The sequence below is a fragment of the Penicillium verrucosum genome (assembly GCF_028828655.1).
Source record: "Penicillium verrucosum strain IBT 35672 chromosome Unknown utg000002l_segment0_segment0, whole genome shotgun sequence".
Classification (NCBI taxonomy): domain Eukaryota; kingdom Fungi; phylum Ascomycota; class Eurotiomycetes; order Eurotiales; family Aspergillaceae; genus Penicillium; species Penicillium verrucosum.
Window position 1 is genome coordinate 3,718,229 of NW_026643211.1, and position 17,020 is coordinate 3,735,248.

A 17,020-nucleotide genomic window follows, 5' to 3' on the forward strand; every position below is an offset into this window, starting at 1 on the left:
ATGAGTATGATCCATAAAGGACAAAGCAATACCATAGTCTGATATTTCACTGTCAGTGAATTGATTACTCGTATTTCCCAGGGCCTCCCTCTAGTGACCCGGCTTACAAGCCGCTCGAGTCTATATTCCAACGTAGACGTAAAATCATTATGAAGGTAGCGGGGGCAGCTCCTTTTCAAGAGCCGAGTCCTTGGAGGGTAGCACCACTGGGGTTTTTGATGCGGGATGCCCGTCCTTTGACACCTGAGACGAAAGCGACTGGGAGGCATCAAGCTCATAAACTTTGCAGTCAACATCCCCAGAATACAACTCGGAAATTTGGTGACCAGGTCCCGCATCCAATTCAGCAAACTTTGATGGCTCTTCAGCACCTAGCTCAAATGGCTCCTTGTGCAGATCAGGTACTTGAGCAGGCAGCTCAGCGACCTCTTGCTGACTATCCTGCTTACGATAGTCAGCTATAGAGGCCACTGGTGACACCTCGCCCTCAACCCCAAATTTAAACCTGTCCGAATTCAGGAGTCGCATGAGAGGCTCTGTATCAGGCGGCGGGACAATCTTTCCACTAAGAAGCTCCTTGGCCGTCAACGTAACGCCATACATCTTCTTATTCGCCTCGGGCCGCTCCCCGATCATCCCACCCTCAAAGGACTTCCCGCCAAAGATACCCCTTGACTTCGAGTACGCAAACATGCCCACCATTCCTTTCGAACTGATCGCACCGCCCAGCTCCGCGCTTCGTCCGTACGGACCCAATGCAACGGAGAGATTCTTACCAAGAGTGACGGCCCCTGATTGGGTGAATGTTTTGACAGCTTGCTCACTGTTCAACACGAAGACGAAATCTGTCATTTCAAAGCCTAGCTGGGTGCCGAGGCCGATGCCGCCCGTTGCCATGGCTGACGGGGCGGACCAGGTGCCGTCCGGAAGTCGAGCGACGATGAGACCCGATCCGAAACGCATTGAAGCTAGGGCGCCTGCTTTCACAGCTGTGAAAATGACTAGGGCCTGTTGGACATGAAGAAATATTAGCTATGATTATGTTTTTCATTCTTAATGACCATTTGCGGACCTTTGCATCGGAAAGGATTGCGCGTGGGATGCCTAGCTCTGGCTCCTCCAACTTCGATTTCGATTTGCTCCATTTTGGGGGCTTCACGAATGAATTTAGAATCTTCTCTGCTTTCTTACACTCGTCTAAGCCAGATGGATCATTGATTAGTCTCAACCGGCAACCATGTGAAGTGGGACACCTACTGTACAGCGAGGAAGGCAATGGGTTATTTAACTTCTTCTGCATGGTCTAACTAGTCTCGCTAGAAGTTCTCACACTGGAGGTCAATACCTTGCTCTCTGCTATATTTGGAATCTTGGCGTGGAAGATTTAGACGTTTTCACTGCGCGGCGATTGACGCTTGCTTAGGAAGCCTAACTAATCAGCAATCTGGATAAGCTATCAAAGGACTAGCCGATAATCTGGTGATGGCGGAAATTTGAGAGAATCATTTGCATCAAGAGAGCTGTGGGTGGTGAGGGGTTGAAGCGGGCCAGTTTGAGACGGTGGATAGACAGGGGATGATGGGGGCGGGCTTTTATAGGCAAGGCTGCTGCCGATCTTGAATTGGTGTTGGCGATGGCTTCGTGACGGTCTATCTGATACATAGATCATCGCGTGTATTGCTAAAATCACACAAAATTATTTTGAGACATCAGTATGAGTTTCGGCTGTTAAATTCTAGTTCATGCTTAAGCTTGTCCACAGTGTTCCTACTACCATCTCTTACATCGATGTAGCCATATCACTACCCCACGGATAATTCTTTCTAATCCTGAAAAATAGCCCTGGAGGGTAGAATAAGTAGAATATCATGAAATCAACCAGATTTATTCTGCTAGGTATATACCATAAGCACTACCGTCCTCGTGAACCCCACTAACAATCTCACAATTTCACAACTTCACAACTATCACTCCGCTCAACAAGGGAATGATACAAATCGTTCCAAAAAAAATTGACTCTTCTCCCATTTCTTGCTTGACAACAGCGGTCTATTATCAGACAATACAATCACTGCTTCATCATGAGAAATTCAAAGGTCCGGAACGGTACCCAGAAGTAGAGGTACTTCAGCAGCAGGTAGGATTATCTAGCTTCAGCTGCTCGCCACCATAGACGCAGTAGCCATCTTCACGCACAAGGCAAGTGATTGAAAGGATCCAGCAGTGACGTTGGGACATTGTTGCCATCAAGTAGATAGTTAAGAGTTGCACACATTGTTGTCTATAGTGACTGGACATAAGTTTTTGCACCCCTGGCGCCTAGGTGGGGCTATAGGGGGTGCAAAAACTTATGTCCACTGACTGTACATGGCTGGTAATCTGATTACCAGTGAAAAGATTTTGTGGATCTATTCCTTTGACTGTCCCCAGGCGTAGATTTCTTGCATGAACTTGGTCGTCTTGTCCCAGGGCGGCGGATTCGGACAGGTTGTCGTTCTATTTCCTGGTCTAATCTCAACTGCTTAGAAATTTCTAGTCGTTCGGTTTTAGCCTGGAACTAGGCAGTGCTTAGCGTCGGCTTAATGCCTACGAGTTTCCTAGGGCGTAATTTATACTTCTTACCAGTAATATTAACCTTCTACTGACCTCCTACTACGGACTACTAGAAGCAACTAGTAAACTACCAACTAACAATCTAACATCCTAATATCCTAACGACTGCCGTAGAAAAGACGGCCGTTTCTGGCGCCAAAAGTAGTCCTTTTCGACGTCATTTTCGCAGGCCCTTATATTCTAGTTGTAATGCAAACCAATCGAATCTAAAGCTCCCTCGTAAACGCCTGCCAAATTGGACCCAAGCTACCTCTATTTAGATTTGTAATATTCCTGAGCTGATCCAGTCTTACCATCTCCCTGTATTTCGCATGGGTGGCTCTGATAGTATGGCGGAGGGTTCTCCATGGTCCTTGTATAGCCCATTGACTGCTGCCGAATCGACCGGGATTGTGCTTGTGGCGAATGCCCGTACACGTCGCTGCCATGGTTTGAGCGAGGCCCATGTGGAGGGTATGATGGTTGGACATGAGTGTTGTTCATTTGGTTGTCATTCATATGGTCCATTTGCGGGTTGTGATTAGGATAGTACTGTTTCTGGGAAGTATTTTGGCGGTTTTGCTTCTTGTCTTCGTGTTCAGTAGCTGCCCTAATTGAGGATATATGAGTATGAGAGAGACGGAAAGCGTAGAAGATCTGAAGGACGCACTTGGATGCAACTTTAATGAGGCCATAGGCACCAGCCAAGGTAAGACCAGTCTTGATAAGACCCATGCTTTAAAAGGAGGGGAGGAAGGGTTTCAGTAGAATCTAGATGATTGAAAATGTGATGGTTTGAAGACCAGTATTTGTTATTGTCACCGGAAGCTGTGTAGCTCATTCCAAAAACCACAATTGGCCCCCACACGGTTCCTTGTAACTAATTTCCAATGACTCCGCCACGGCATGGATGTCTGTGATCTTCGCTTTTCTTGTTGGGTAGAACTGTGGGGCGAAGTGCTATAGTCGCCAATCTCGCTGTCTCGACATTCATACAACACTGGGGGCCAACCCTAGCGTACTCCGTAAGGCTGTGTGATATGGTAATTATATTCTCAGCCCCAACCATGCCTAACCCAAAACAGAAGGCCCTAAGGCTTAGTTATTATGTCGCAGTAAAGATCTACATACGACATAGGGAAGTTATAAATAAATTCTTCTAGTAAATCCTTCTGATAAATCCTTCTGATAAGGCTAGGGTTGGGCTTAAAAGGCTGGAAAACACCCACCTCCCAACAACTCCAGAATCGCATTGTCTCTCATCTCAAGCAATAGACCTCCTACAGGATCTAAATTTTATCCAGCACAAATTGTCGCGAAGCTACTATTCACATCATGCCAAACTCAACCGAAGGCCTGGAGCTAGCCGAGATAATCTTCTATGCTATTGCAACTATTCCTGCCTTTTATTGCTTCGCTAAACACGGCAAGCATGGATTACTCGGCTGGCTCTATGTGATTGTGATGTGTGGACTGCGCTTGGTTGGAAACAGCATGGCTTACCATGCCATGTCTACAACTGGACATCCCAATATGACTGCCTCCATTATTAATGGAATCGGTCTTTCGCCGCTTTTGATGGCAAGCCTGGGCCTCCTTAATGAATCGTACGTCCTGGCCGCGGAGCTTTTTATGAAAAAATGAAAATGGAAGCTGACTTGTCATAGGAATCATTCTATTCAGCGAACACTCCCCGCGTTCCTCGGGGGTTTTGGCCTCCTCATCCCTCATCTGGTTATTGGCGCTGGAATTGGACTTGCGGCTGCTAGCAGCAAAAATTCAACCTTGCTTGAAGTCGGCCTGGTGATCTTTGCCATCGGGTGGCTCATCGTGGTAGCATTTACCTTCATTTCTTGGAAAGCAAATTCCGCTTCTCTCCGACTTGATGACGAGAAAAAGGTATGACATTGATGAAAATATCCCCCTTCCTACAAGAATACATTGGCTGATAATTATATTAATAATAATAAAGATACTCCTTAGTGTCATGATTGCTATGCCTCTAATTGGTGTTCGAGTTATCTATGCAGTTGCCAGTACATTTGCCAGTCAGTCAGCCTCCGGAGGCAGCTTGCCAGTGCGTGTCATCCTCGGCACTCTCCCCGAGTTCCTGGTGATGGTCAACTATTTAACAGCCGGAGTGGTGACCCGGCACTTGCCTCGCAATCGCGTGGAACAAGTTCCTGAGCCGACGTACAACACAGCCTATATCTCTGTATGAGGCTGTCTTGAACGTCTCCTCTTTTTTATGATGCCTGTTTCTAGCGTGGTCTTTGTTTTATAATATATGATTTATTCCCCTCAGTTCTTTGAGAAAACCACGAAAAGGTAGTATAGCTCTATTTGGCGAATTAGTTGTGCTGAGCAAAAATAAAACCGAAACACAAAGTGGCCTAGGAGCCTTAGCCTTCACTCAAATAATGTTACTACCGGTAACTAACTAGTTCTTCTTTAGAGAAGCTGTTAGTTTATTAATACTATAGTGTACAGTGTCCTAGTTTCATCTTGAGTATTCTCCTTGGATCAGATACATCAGATACCTTATCTACAAGTGTCTTGCCCTAATTCCCGATGCGGAAAATCGCCGCTCTAGCCAAAGGCTGTCCAACGTACTTTTTTTGAGGAAACTAGACCCGGTGTACCTGAACGGGTACCTGCACAATATTGTGTAACTTTTGACATCGTAATAGTAGTAATAACTCACCCGGTGAGAGAATACGATCAATGGGGAAGTGTCCTCCGAGTGTATATGTAACCTAGAGATGTATAACTAGTTAACTATATATAGCTTCCAAGTTCGAAATAACCTTGTAGCACAAAGCCTCCGAAATATTTATTTGGAAAGCTTTGAAGATAACTGAATTAATTCTTTTTAATTCTTTTTAATCTTATTTTATTTATTAAAAATAAGAAATATAGTCTGTTATAGAGACAGAGGGAGTATGTTTTAGTCTGAAAACAGCTGGACCTGCGGATCCGTTCCCGTCTCCACATCCCCACTGGAGCTTCAAGTCCAATGCTACTTGAAATGTAAGTATATGTGCATTTAATGAGATTGAAATAACTGAAAATAAAAAAAAAGAACCCACTTTAAAACAAAAAACAAGTTAAAAAACCCGAAGGACAAAGCGTTGAGGGGTTGATGTCACATGTTGAGAGGCCCCCGCGTTGGATTTCCTTGAATCTGGACCATCTTCTCTCCTCCCCAGCTCTCCCCCAGCTCTCCCCACCAGATATGTCTTCTACCATTGACAACTCCAACATTCCCACCGACGGCACAGGTAAGTGTGAAATTACCTACATTTTCAAGTAGAATAAAGTCTAACCAAAAAATAAGGTGTTATCCAGCTAGATCCTTGGCTGGAACCCCATCGCGATGTCTTGAAGCACAGATATCAGGTAGTCGAGGAATGGGCCAAGACTATCAATGAAACAGAGGGTGGCTTGGACAAGTTTAGCAAGGTCAATTACATCCCCATTGATTGCTATCCTCTAAACTAATACACTGATCAGGGCTACGAAACCTTCGGACTACATGCACAACCCAACGGAGAGATCAAATACCAAGAATGGGCACCAAACGCAACGGAGGCTGCTTTGGTCGGCGAATTCAGTACGTTCTATACGAGTCATATTTGATGAGCTTGACTGAGACTCGCAGACAACTGGGACGTCAATGCCAACCCCATGACGAAGAACAGCTTCGGCATCTGGAATGTAACGGTACCAGCAAAGGACGGCGCTGCCGCTATTCCCCACGATAGCAAGATCAAGGTAAGCACATCAACCCTGTTATACATCAATGGAACACCCCACTAATAGCCCCATAGATCACAATGGTGCTCCCTAGCGGCGAGCGCATCTACCGAATCCCCGCTTGGATCAAGCGCGTAGTCCAAGACCTGACCGTGTCGCCTGCATACGATGCCGTTTTCTGGAACCCGCCCGCGGAAGAGGTATATAAGTTCCAGCACGCGCGGCCCAAGAAGCCCGAGAGTCTGCGCATCTACGAGGCGCACGTCGGCATCTCGTCGCCGGAGACTAAGGTCGCTACGTACAAGGAGTTCACAAAGAACATGCTCCCCCGCATTAAGTATCTGGGATACAATGCAATCCAGCTAATGGCAATCATGGAGCATGCGTACTATGCTAGCTTCGGGTACCAGGTGAACAACTTCTTCGCGGCGAGCAGTCGCTACGGATCCCCAGAGGATCTGAAGGAGCTAGTTGATACAGCCCACAGCTTGGGGTTGGTTGTGCTGCTTGATGTGGTTCACAGCCATGCTTCTAAGAACGTCATTGATGGCATCAATGAGTTCGATGGGACGGATCACCTCTACTTCCATGGCGGTGCCAAGGGCCGTCATGAGCTGTGGGATAGCCGTCTGTTCAACTATGGAAGTCATGAAGTTCTACGTTTCCTTTTGAGTAACCTTCGCTTCTGGATGGAAGAGTATGGATTCGATGGATACCGGTTCGATGGTGTGACCAGCATGCTCTATACGCACCACGGTATCGGAACGTACGTGCATCCTTCTACTGTATTTTAGAAGAGCCTGCTAACAACAAAGAAACAGTGGCTTCTCCGGTGGGTACCACGAGTACTTCGGACCATCCGTCGACGAGGAGGGCGTAACATACCTCACCCTCGCAAACGAGATGTTGCACGAACTCTACCCAGACTGCATTACAGTCGCAGAGGATGTCTCGGGCATGCCTGCACTGTGTCTACCCCACAAACTAGGCGGTGCCGGCTTCGACTACCGTCTCGCAATGGCCATCCCAGACATGTGGATCAAGCTCCTGAAAGAAAGCACAGACGACGAGTGGGACATGGCCAACATCTCCTTCACGCTCACCAACCGACGCCATGGCGAGAAGACCATTGCCTACGCCGAGAGCCACGACCAAGCGTAAGTCCAAATCCGCGACCACCTCCAACCCCGCCCAATGCATGCAATCAACCAAAACTAACAAAACATCACAGCCTCGTCGGCGACAAGACCCTAATGATGTGGCTCTGTGACAAAGAAATGTACACGCACATGTCCACACTAACGGAATTCACTGCCGTAATCGAGCGCGGCATGGCCCTCCACAAAATGATCCGACTCGTAACGCACGCCCTCGGCGGCGAGGGCTACCTAAACTTCGAAGGCAACGAATTCGGACACCCGGAATGGCTGGATTTCCCACGTGCCGGAAACGACAATTCCTTCTGGTACGCTCGACGCCAACTAAACCTAACCGAAGACCCTCTTCTACGGTACAAGTTCCTGAACGAGTTCGATCGCGGGATGCAGTTGGCCGAGCAGAAGTACGGATGGCTTAATGCGTCGCAGGCGTATATCAGTTTGAAGAATGAGAGTGATAAGGTTCTTGTCTTTGAAAGGGCTGGGTTGCTTTGGATCTTCAATTTCAATGCCAAGGAGAGCTTTACGGATTATCGTGTTGGCGTTGATGTCCCCGGTACGTATCGCATTGTGCTTGATACTGATGAGAAGGTTTTCGGTGGGTTTGGGAGGAATGTTAAGGAGACGAGGTTCTTTACTACTGATATGGGGTGGAATGGGAGGGGGAATTTCGTGCAGGTTTATATTCCTACCCGGACTGCTTTGGTATGTTTTCTCTTCCTTTCTTTCTTTCTTTCTTTCTTTGCTTTTCATCTGTCTTTCGTTTTGCGTTGTTTGGTTTGCTGACTTTATCTGTTTACAGGTCCTGGCTCTGGAAGATACTCTGTAATGTGAACGCCAATCCATGTTTTGTGTTTTGCACGCGGCCGAGTCGGAGATTCAATATCTTGTACTGGTTAATACTAGTTCTGGGTGTTGTTCTTCGAGTGTGCTTGATGCGACTTCTTCGTTGTGTAATGTCCTGCATTTTGTTTCTAATTACAGCTATCTATGCCTAGCTATCTCATATTATATACACTGTTTTTTAACGCATTCGCCATCGTAGACTGGACAGAGAGAGCTTAAGGAAGATAATGTGTTGCACGCTTCTCTGTAGGGTAGGTAGAATAGAAAGATCATCTCAATGGTTCATTTGAAAGGGAAGAGAAATGATCCGAACGAGCTACATGCAGACAAGACCAGCCTGAATGATTGAGAGAACTGGCTATAGAGATGGATGCACATCCATATATCGCGAATCATCCATGAAGTACACCTACACCTACCTACACACATCTACACACTACGCAATCTACAAAACCCAGGACACAATCACAAAGGAAATGTCGAGAATCAGGTTTTGAACTCTAAATACACAAAATAATGAAACATGCCGGTCGAGGGGGGGTTTGTGTAAGGTATCTCCAATCCAGACCGGCTTTAAAAATCCCATCAACTCGCTAAGATAGACAAACGCATATCAACCTCCCCCAAACCATCAACTAACTCCCCCAACTCCTCATCCTCCAATCCCCAACACCACGATTCAGCCCTCAGTAATCCCAGTCATTTCATATTCCCTTGCTCGGGTTCCTTTCGGATCGAGTCTAGAAAGAACGAAAACAAGGATATTCCAACGTTGAACGACGACGATGCAGTGCAAAATGGAAGTGAAATCAAATCCCTTTCTTCGTTGCATTGTTTTTCTCTTAGATCGGGTAATGTACATTGTAATATACACGCCTCGAAAAAGGGAAAATGATGTTGTCGCGTACAACGTTGGAACATTTGGAGTGTTCTAACAAAGGGAATTAAAATGAAAACCGGGAGAACCAATAGAGAATAGGTGAGGGATAAGAAGGGGGGAAAAAAGGAGAGAAAGAGCTTGAAGATAGATGGGGGAAGTTAATACGGCGCTAGCTAGCAAATGACAAAATTACATTTAGGCCTGGTTCTCAAGCTCGGCGAGAATCTTCTCACCCTTGGCGCGAGCGGAGTTCATGTCACCAACCATGTAGAAGGCGGCCTCGGGGAGGTCGTCACCCTCACCAGCAATGATGGCCTTGAAGGAGGAGATGGTGTCCTTCAAGTCAACAAGGGTACCCTCGATACCAGTGAAGACCTGGGCGACGGCGAAGGGCTGGGACAGGAAACGCTGGAGCTTACGGGCACGCTCGACGGTGAGCTTATCAGCCTCGGACAACTCATCCATACCGAGAATGGCAATGATATCCTGGAGGGACTTGTACTCCTGGAGCATCTGCTGGACACGGGTGGCGGTGTTGTAGTGCTCGTCACCGATGATACGGGGGTCGAGCATACGGGACTTGGAGTCGAGAGGGTCGACAGCGGGGTAGATACCCAACTCGGAGATACCACGAGACAACACAGTGGTGGCGTCCAAGTGAGCGAAGGTGGTGGCGGGGGCAGGATCAGTCAGATCGTCAGCGGGCACGTAAACGGCCTGGACGGAGGTGATAGAACCCTTGTGGGTGGTGGTGATACGCTCCTGCATGACACCCATGTCAACAGCCAGGGTAGGCTGGTAACCGACGGCAGAGGGGATACGACCCAGAAGGGCAGACACCTCGGAACCGGCCTGGGTGAAACGGAAAATGTTGTCAATGAAGAGCAGCACGTCCTGACCCTCCTCGTCACGGAAGTACTCGGCAATGGTCAGACCGGTCAGGGCAACACGGGCACGGGCACCGGGGGGCTCGTTCATCTGACCGAACACAAGGGCGACCTTGGAGTCACCGTCAAGCTGGATGACACCGGTCTCCTGCATCTCGTGGTACAGATCGTTACCCTCACGGGTACGCTCACCGACACCACAGAACACGGAGTAACCACCGTGGGCCTTGGCGATGTTGTTCTAAGGTGAAAGTATAAGCCATTTTATCCAAATTTTCAATGCAAGAAAGAGAACGGGGGGGGTAATCCTTACAATCAGCTCCTGAATGAACACGGTCTTACCGACACCGGCACCACCGAAGAGACCAATCTTACCACCACGGGCGTAAGGGGCGAGCAAGTCGACAACCTTGATACCGGTGACAAGAATCTCGGCAGAGGTGGACTGGTCGACGAACACAGGGGGATCGGCGTGAATGGGAGCGAACTTGGTGGCCTTGACGGGACCACGCTCGTCAATGGGGTCACCAGTGACGTTGATGATACGGCCGAGAGTGGCGGGACCGACGGGGATGGTGATGGGAGCACCAGTGTCCTCGGCGGCGACACCACGGGAGAGACCCTCGGTACCTTTAGACGACGTTAGTTGAAGCTCTCATATACAGTAGGGGCCACAACTCAGTGGGTCCCCCGATTGGGTAGGGAACGACACGGTGGCCCAAGAAAGGGGGTGAGGAAGGGGGGGGTGTGAAGCTTACCGTCCATGGCAATAGTACGGACGACATTCTCACCCAAGTGTTGCTGTAAGGCGATTGTTAGCTTGTGTTGCGGATTTGAATCAAGGTTCAGCCAATCATATCACGTACAGCAACCTCCAGAACGAGCTTCTGGCCGTTGTTGGTGGTGGTAATGGCGTTGTAAATGGCAGGGAGCTTCTCTCCGCTGAACTTCACTGTAATTTGGCGAATAGAAAGTCAGATACGGTTTTGTTGATGATTTGGGGGTTTATTGCGATGGTTTCGGTGATGGATTGGGTCCAGGGAAAAGATTTTCGCGTGGTCCCCATTCCGTCAGGAGTCGACAACACGTACCGTCAACGACGGCACCAATGACCTGGTGAACCTTTCCAGTCAAAGAAGCATCGGAGCTAGCGAAGCGGGCAGTGAGAGCCGGGAGAGCATTGGAGCGGATAGGCTGGAAAGCGCGGGCGACGGGGGTCGTCCGGGCAAAAGCAGCCCTGCCAAAGGACCGGGCGAGACCGCTAGAGAGAATTAAAAAAATTAGTTTCGAAATGAAAAGGAGAAGAAGATTGAATTAAAGATCAAATCATACCTCTTGAACATAATGACGGTGTTGAAGAGCGAGATGTGATGAAAGGGAAGAGGTGAGGTTGGAACGGGAAAAGAGGGAAGAAGAGGAAGGGAAGAGGTTGGTGGATGGGGACTGGTCGCCCTTAGCCTTTCCGGGGCGGTTTTGCCGACGATCCCGTGATGAACCGAGCACCAACTTGAGCTTTCTACAGAGAAAAGAGCTTCATTTTTTAATTTAGAATGTTTTTTTAGATATAAATCTTCCTTTCTATGAATTTTAAATCTACATTGATACTAATCTTATATGGTGAGGTGGTGACCGAGGGGAGAGGAGCTCAGCCCGTTGCCCTGGAATTCTCGCGCACACACACCGGGGCTTGGCGGCCGGGTGCAGGGGAGCCACAGCGGATTATTTCTTTTTTTGTACTAAATGAGATCGTTCCCCGGGAGAAATCTTTTGTAAATATTCATGATAATTGAAGGGAAATAAGGAAATAAGCTAATAATTAAAGTGTTTCAATGAGTGTATACAAAGTATATATAACTATCAAGAAAAGTCAATGGCCCTTTGGTCCGAATATCGGAAAAACTCTGACGTGTTGGGGGTCAACCAGTTCCGGGTAGAACTGGCCTACAATATACGGAGTAGTTATGAGTTATTAGCTATTAGTTATACTAGGGGAAAAAAATACACTAAACTAAAGCTAAATATGTTCATTATATCCATAATTATATTATTATTTCTATATAATCTTCATAGAAACATATATATATTCTTCTACCCTCGAATCCCGTGTTCCCGCAGGGATTCTCCGCACTTACGTTGGCTTCCGATTCACTCCGTAGACCACGCCATGTCGGAGCAGGAACAACAAGTACACCTATTCTATATGTTATCAATGTATATATCTTAATACTCAAAAGCTCAGGTTCTATGGCTACAAAAGAGATACATTGATTATAGCACAGTACGGGATACACGCATTTTCCAATGCTTGCCAAAAAAAAAGATAGAATGGGGGAACAGTCGACGGCCACGCGCACGAGCGGAGATCCATCCTCCGATACAAAGACATGTCGAACATGGCTATGAAAAGAGTAGCTGGCAAGAAAATCGACTTCCAGGTCGTGCGATGGGTGTCGCCGTCCGTGCGTAGATATCAAATCATTCCCGATCGGGCAACTAGTACACCTATGACTTCTCGGCGGGGGGGCTCTGGACGAAACCCTTGCCTTCGTAACCCTCTTTGCTGATGCCGTGGATGGGGTTGATCTTCTCTTTCTGTAGTCGGATAGGTTAGCATCGTCCAATTTGGCTGGGGCAGAGACTTCTCCCGACTGCGAATCGGAAAGGGGGTGAAGGGATATGTACCAGGGCATATTCGTTGGAGGCCTCCTGCCATTCCTTGGACATGGTACCGGGCTGCTTGCCGGCAAAGGCGTGGATGGCGTAGAAGACAGCAACGGAGGCGGCAGTGAGCTGGAGAACCTTGGCGAACACGCGCATGCCCTCACCCTTGGGGGCCTGGGCGCGGGGACCGTGGGCACCGAAGGCAATGTAGTAAGCTGTGGTAAAGAAAAGAATTGATGTCAGCGAAAGATGACTACTTATTATGACAATTGTGGATGTTCGAGGGGTCGAGCCATCCCGAGACCAATAGCCTCGGAAGGCTCAGGGTAGTCGATGCGAAAGGCTGCCTTTCAAGCCCACCTGCTCTAAAGATATCACATACCGGCCTTCTTCTCCTGGAGGGTCAACGAGTGCCAGTCGACCTTCATGCGGTCACGGAGCTGCATCCAGAGCTCGGCCTGCTCCTGAGGGGGCATGACCTCCCAGCGCTTCTCGATGTTGGCGAGGGTAGGGTTGGGGATAGCATGGTCCGAAGCAGCGCGGGTCTGCAGGGCGTTCACAGAGGCAGTCGGGGCAGCACGGATGGCCGCGGTGCTGCGAGGGACAGCGCGAGAGATGGTGCGAAGAAACATTGTGCGGCAGGCGGGAGGTGGCAGCACCACGTCGAAATCGGGTTCAATTGAGGTAATTAGAGGGAGGTCGGAAGGTTGAAGGCCAGAGAGCACGCCAGGGCACGGCTTAGGAGAGAGTGGAGGAGGATCGTGGATGGGGAATGACTTGAAGACGTTTCTTGTGGTTTGAGGTGGAAAGGCGAGGATCCGGTCGGGACTAGCGCAGTTTTGGTTTGGCCGCTTCCTCATTGGTTCCTCGCCCAAACCGGCTCTCTCTGCCAGTGAGCATCATCATCATTTTCAGATATGGCATGATTTTGATATTCTTGGGCTTATAGACCTTTTTTTATTATTATTCTCTCTCTTTATTTCCACACTTATTATTCCTCTACCCGCAATTTCCCCAATTTCAGCTAGTCGCTCAAGTCTTTTGATCATCGTCGGAATCTTTAGCCGCCTTTAAACTAGTCCTCCCCCTCCAGTCAAGCAATAACTTCGCAGGAAAAACCAGGAGTGGTCCGGTTTGCTTAACTATTCTACACCCAACATCATGCATCCCGAGGTTCTCGTCACCCACCATGTGCAAAATAAACCAACAGGCAGCAAGATTCGGTGACCCTCAAACCTGAGGTGGAAAGATCATTCAAAACGATTGGAACAAGCTGGAAGTGAAATCAAGACTCTTTCAGGCCTCTCGCGAAATGAAAGCAAACACGGGCCAAGTCGTAACGGTCTTGCATTGCAACTAAGAAGAAAATGGGAGAACGGTGTGCAGAGAAGGTTATGAATTGATCGTTCCGCGGCGCCGTCAAGGGCGCACCCCTATCAGTCGCGCAGCCCGGATCCAGCCGGCGCTATCATCTATGCCTTGCCACCACTGGCCTCCTTCAGGACTGTCTTCCACTCGATATCGGACTTGTCATCGGCGTGGATGGAAGTGACGACGTTAAGGGCGTTCTTGAGAACCTCGCGGGTGCTGGCGTAGATCATGGACCACTGAAAATGAAATTAGTTATTGCATTGAAGCCTGGGGCTGAGCCTGGGTCTGGTGGTAATCTTACGAGAGTGGGGGTCTCGCTAGGCACCCAGGAGATGAAGATAATCTTGGAGCTGTGAGGACAATCAAGTCAGCGGGGTGTCAAAGAAACAATTGCGAAGATGGAAATGCGCACCGCTTGCCCTCGCCGGCAATCTCGTACTCGACATCGTAAACGGCGTAACGGGGAGAGGCGCGGCCCTGGCTGTCCTTGGCATCGGCGAGCTCGTTGCGGAAGACCTCATAGTCCTGGTCCTTGCCGACTGAGTCTACGACAACCGACTTCTTGTCGTCGGCGATCTTGTAGATAATGTACTTGGTCTTTCCGTGGCTGCGGCTGAAGTCTTGGTAGGTGGTGATGCAGTCATCCTGGATCTGGACACTGTAGGGGGCGAATGTCAATAAATGGTGAAAATGAGGGGAAACGGGTTGCGAGCGCGGGAACCGACGACGACTTACCCAGATGCGAGCTGCGCAATGTCATAGTTAGTACTGGACGTTGTATGCCATGTGTTTGGGGTCAATACTAACCGACATGATGGCTTATGTAGATGAGGGAGACAAAAAAAGGACGGGGCTGTCTAGTGCTATGTCAGTGGCTGAGATGGCCAAACTCAGGGGATCTCTCGAGCTTCTTAGTTTGACAAGAGAAGTCAAAGTAGCATGCCCTCCAATGACTTACGAGGATTGAAGGAGGCGGAGATCGAGCAACGGAGACGGATGAGACGGGGAAGATGGAGTTTGAGGGGTGAATTGTTTCCCAGGTGTTGCCATGGCCATAGTGGGGGTGGCTGCACGTGATATCAGACTTCTGATAATTCAAGTGCTCGGTACCTGTTTACAAGTTGAATGGCATGTAGATAATTGATCCTATAGGGTTTATTTTTGGTATTTTTGGTATTTCCAAGACTGTTAGTGGTTTTCACTTTAAAAAAAATGGGGGAAATAGCATATAGTGACTGATGTACGAGCTGATATGGAGCAATATTTGTGTCCTCGTGAGTTTTTTTCCTTTTGCAGTCTTGAAGTACTAGGTACTCCGGACATTATGTACACTAGGATCTGAAATCACATTATCTTAGGCTGTAGCTGCATAACATGTACTACGTACATACCTATGTAGGAGATGTTCGAAGTGAGCCTCTCTCTAATGTGGGTGTGGGCTAAAATTGGCCAGGTCAACCATGGGACACGTCAGTGGCTATTTTTGTCCTGGCCCACCATGTGCTTTGCTTAATGCATACAGTAACTATTAAGAAGCAAATGGTGTATGCCTATTATTTTACTATTTAACCATGGATATTCAATATAAACATACAGCTCGGTAAGAGTAAGAATGTAACTTCATCTCCAAAATATATATATCTTCGCATACAACCCAGAAAAATGCATATTTATAGATAGCTTCATACCGAACCAATATATAGTTACTCGAACAAAGAATCCCCCCAAAAACATAAATATCACATTTAACAATTTCATTTCCCATTCCTCAATCCATAAACAACATTAACGGACCCCAACCTAAGTATGTAGCTATGTAACTAGATACATACAAACACAACCCAAACCTAAACCTTCGCCGCCGGCGCAAATTTAGCCCTCATCTTATCCGCCACCAACTTCTCATCATAAATGAAATTAACACTCTCATGCGTAGCAGTCGCCTCCGCCCAACGCTTGAACCTAGGAGCCTGCTCGAGCAAAGTCGACAACTTAGCAGAGACAAGACCATGCTCGGGCTTCGCAAAGCTCAAAGTCCGCAACAAGAACGGTCCTGACTGAACCTCCGCCAGGGTCAATTTATCACTACCACCAAAGAATGGACCTTTGCCTTCTGTGTCTGCCAGAAGGGGCTCAACCTCCTTCACGATGGCGGCGACGAGCTGCTCGGCGGCCGCATCGCGCTCGGTCTCATTGGCGGCGCGGAGACTGGCGAAGAAGGATGGGAGAACTTTGCTGAAGAAGGCGTCGACGAAGAAGCTGAGACGGGCGCGGTAGAGGGCGTTTTCGGTTGGGGAGGAGGGGGGAGGAGGTGGGTTTGGTGGGCGTCTGCGAGGAATTGGGCGACGATGCCGGATTCGGTTACAATGGTTCCATCGTAGGTGATGGTGGGGACGAGGCCGCGCTGTTGGAGAGGTTAGTATATGGGTTATAGTATAGTGTATGAGGTGTAGTATGCAGTGTGTGTGGTGTGTAGATAAAAAGAGTAGGTGGTGGGGAAGAGGGCTCGTCACTTACTGGGTTGATCTCTAGATACCACGGCTCGCGCGGTGTGCTCAGGTCGATTATGACTTCTTCATATTCAAGGCCGATTTCCTTAAGGGCGATATGTGCGCGGTGAGCCCAGGGGCACAGGTGGTTGGTGTAGAGGACGATCTTTGGGGAGGACATGATGAATTGATGTGTGGTAATTGTGCAGAAGTATAGGGAAAGAAGTTATAATAGAAGAAGACACGCCATTATAAAAAAACATTGCGAAATGAGGGGTTGGATTAGTAAAATGCAATTGTTAAGCAATTGCGAAATCGAGCTTAACTCCGTTGCCGTTCCCCGTTCCCCGTTCCCCTTTCGCGGCGAAGGAGGAGATGTGG

General features: G+C 48.3%; 8 protein-coding genes across 8 annotated transcripts; 2 read left to right on the forward strand and 6 right to left on the reverse strand.

Moving 5' to 3' along the window:
• Positions 1 to 147: 147 nt before the first annotated feature.
• On the reverse strand, positions 148 to 1,300 carry N7516_007063 (lipid-binding SYLF domain-containing protein; the record flags this gene model as incomplete). Its single annotated transcript, XM_057219783.1, has 3 exons — positions 148 to 1,008; positions 1,073 to 1,197; positions 1,258 to 1,300. 3 exons carry the CDS (start codon positions 1,298 to 1,300, stop codon positions 148 to 150), a joined length of 1,029 nt encoding a protein of 342 aa, XP_057073874.1.
• A 1,565-nt stretch (positions 1,301 to 2,865) lies between these two features.
• N7516_007064 (uncharacterized protein) lies at positions 2,866 to 3,327 on the reverse strand (the record flags this gene model as incomplete). Its single annotated transcript, XM_057219784.1, has 1 exon — positions 2,866 to 3,327. The coding sequence occupies one exon, from the start codon at positions 3,325 to 3,327 to the stop codon at positions 2,866 to 2,868; it is 462 nt and encodes a 153-aa protein (XP_057073875.1).
• Positions 3,328 to 3,927: 600 nt separating this feature from the next.
• On the forward strand, positions 3,928 to 4,813 carry N7516_007065 (uncharacterized protein; the record flags this gene model as incomplete). Its single annotated transcript, XM_057219785.1, has 3 exons — positions 3,928 to 4,199; positions 4,260 to 4,491; positions 4,565 to 4,813. The coding sequence occupies 3 exons, from the start codon at positions 3,928 to 3,930 to the stop codon at positions 4,811 to 4,813; spliced, it is 753 nt and encodes a 250-aa protein (XP_057073876.1).
• A 986-nt stretch (positions 4,814 to 5,799) lies between these two features.
• N7516_007066 (1,4-alpha-glucan branching enzyme GLC3) lies at positions 5,800 to 8,334 on the forward strand (the record flags this gene model as incomplete). The annotated part of the gene is made up of 8 exons (XM_057219786.1): positions 5,800 to 5,873; positions 5,930 to 6,054; positions 6,106 to 6,205; positions 6,254 to 6,366; positions 6,423 to 7,114; positions 7,170 to 7,505; positions 7,580 to 8,210; positions 8,308 to 8,334. The coding sequence occupies exons 1-8, from the start codon at positions 5,828 to 5,830 to the stop codon at positions 8,332 to 8,334; spliced, it is 2,070 nt and encodes a 689-aa protein (XP_057073877.1). The 5' UTR covers positions 5,800 to 5,827.
• Positions 8,335 to 9,426: 1,092 nt separating this feature from the next.
• N7516_007067 (F1F0 ATP synthase subunit beta) lies at positions 9,427 to 11,461 on the reverse strand (the record flags this gene model as incomplete). The annotated part of the gene is made up of 6 exons (XM_057219787.1): positions 9,427 to 10,359; positions 10,432 to 10,748; positions 10,877 to 10,919; positions 10,985 to 11,070; positions 11,210 to 11,379; positions 11,451 to 11,461. 6 exons carry the CDS (start codon positions 11,459 to 11,461, stop codon positions 9,427 to 9,429), a joined length of 1,560 nt encoding a protein of 519 aa, XP_057073878.1.
• Positions 11,462 to 12,620: 1,159 nt separating this feature from the next.
• On the reverse strand, positions 12,621 to 13,639 carry N7516_007068 (cytochrome c oxidase subunit IV family protein; the record flags this gene model as incomplete). The annotated part of the gene is made up of 3 exons (XM_057219788.1): positions 12,621 to 12,710; positions 12,801 to 12,994; positions 13,162 to 13,639. The coding sequence occupies 3 exons, from the start codon at positions 13,637 to 13,639 to the stop codon at positions 12,621 to 12,623; spliced, it is 762 nt and encodes a 253-aa protein (XP_057073879.1).
• Positions 13,640 to 14,251: 612 nt separating this feature from the next.
• On the reverse strand, positions 14,252 to 14,963 carry N7516_007069 (actin-binding ADF family protein; the record flags this gene model as incomplete). Its single annotated transcript, XM_057219789.1, has 5 exons — positions 14,252 to 14,386; positions 14,452 to 14,500; positions 14,563 to 14,808; positions 14,886 to 14,896; positions 14,958 to 14,963. The coding sequence occupies 5 exons, from the start codon at positions 14,961 to 14,963 to the stop codon at positions 14,252 to 14,254; spliced, it is 447 nt and encodes a 148-aa protein (XP_057073880.1).
• Positions 14,964 to 15,997: 1,034 nt separating this feature from the next.
• N7516_007070 (glutathione S-transferase family protein) lies at positions 15,998 to 16,820 on the reverse strand (the record flags this gene model as incomplete). Its single annotated transcript, XM_057219790.1, has 2 exons — positions 15,998 to 16,554; positions 16,664 to 16,820. 2 exons carry the CDS (start codon positions 16,818 to 16,820, stop codon positions 15,998 to 16,000), a joined length of 714 nt encoding a protein of 237 aa, XP_057073881.1.
• Between the last annotated feature and the right edge of the window lie 200 nt (positions 16,821 to 17,020).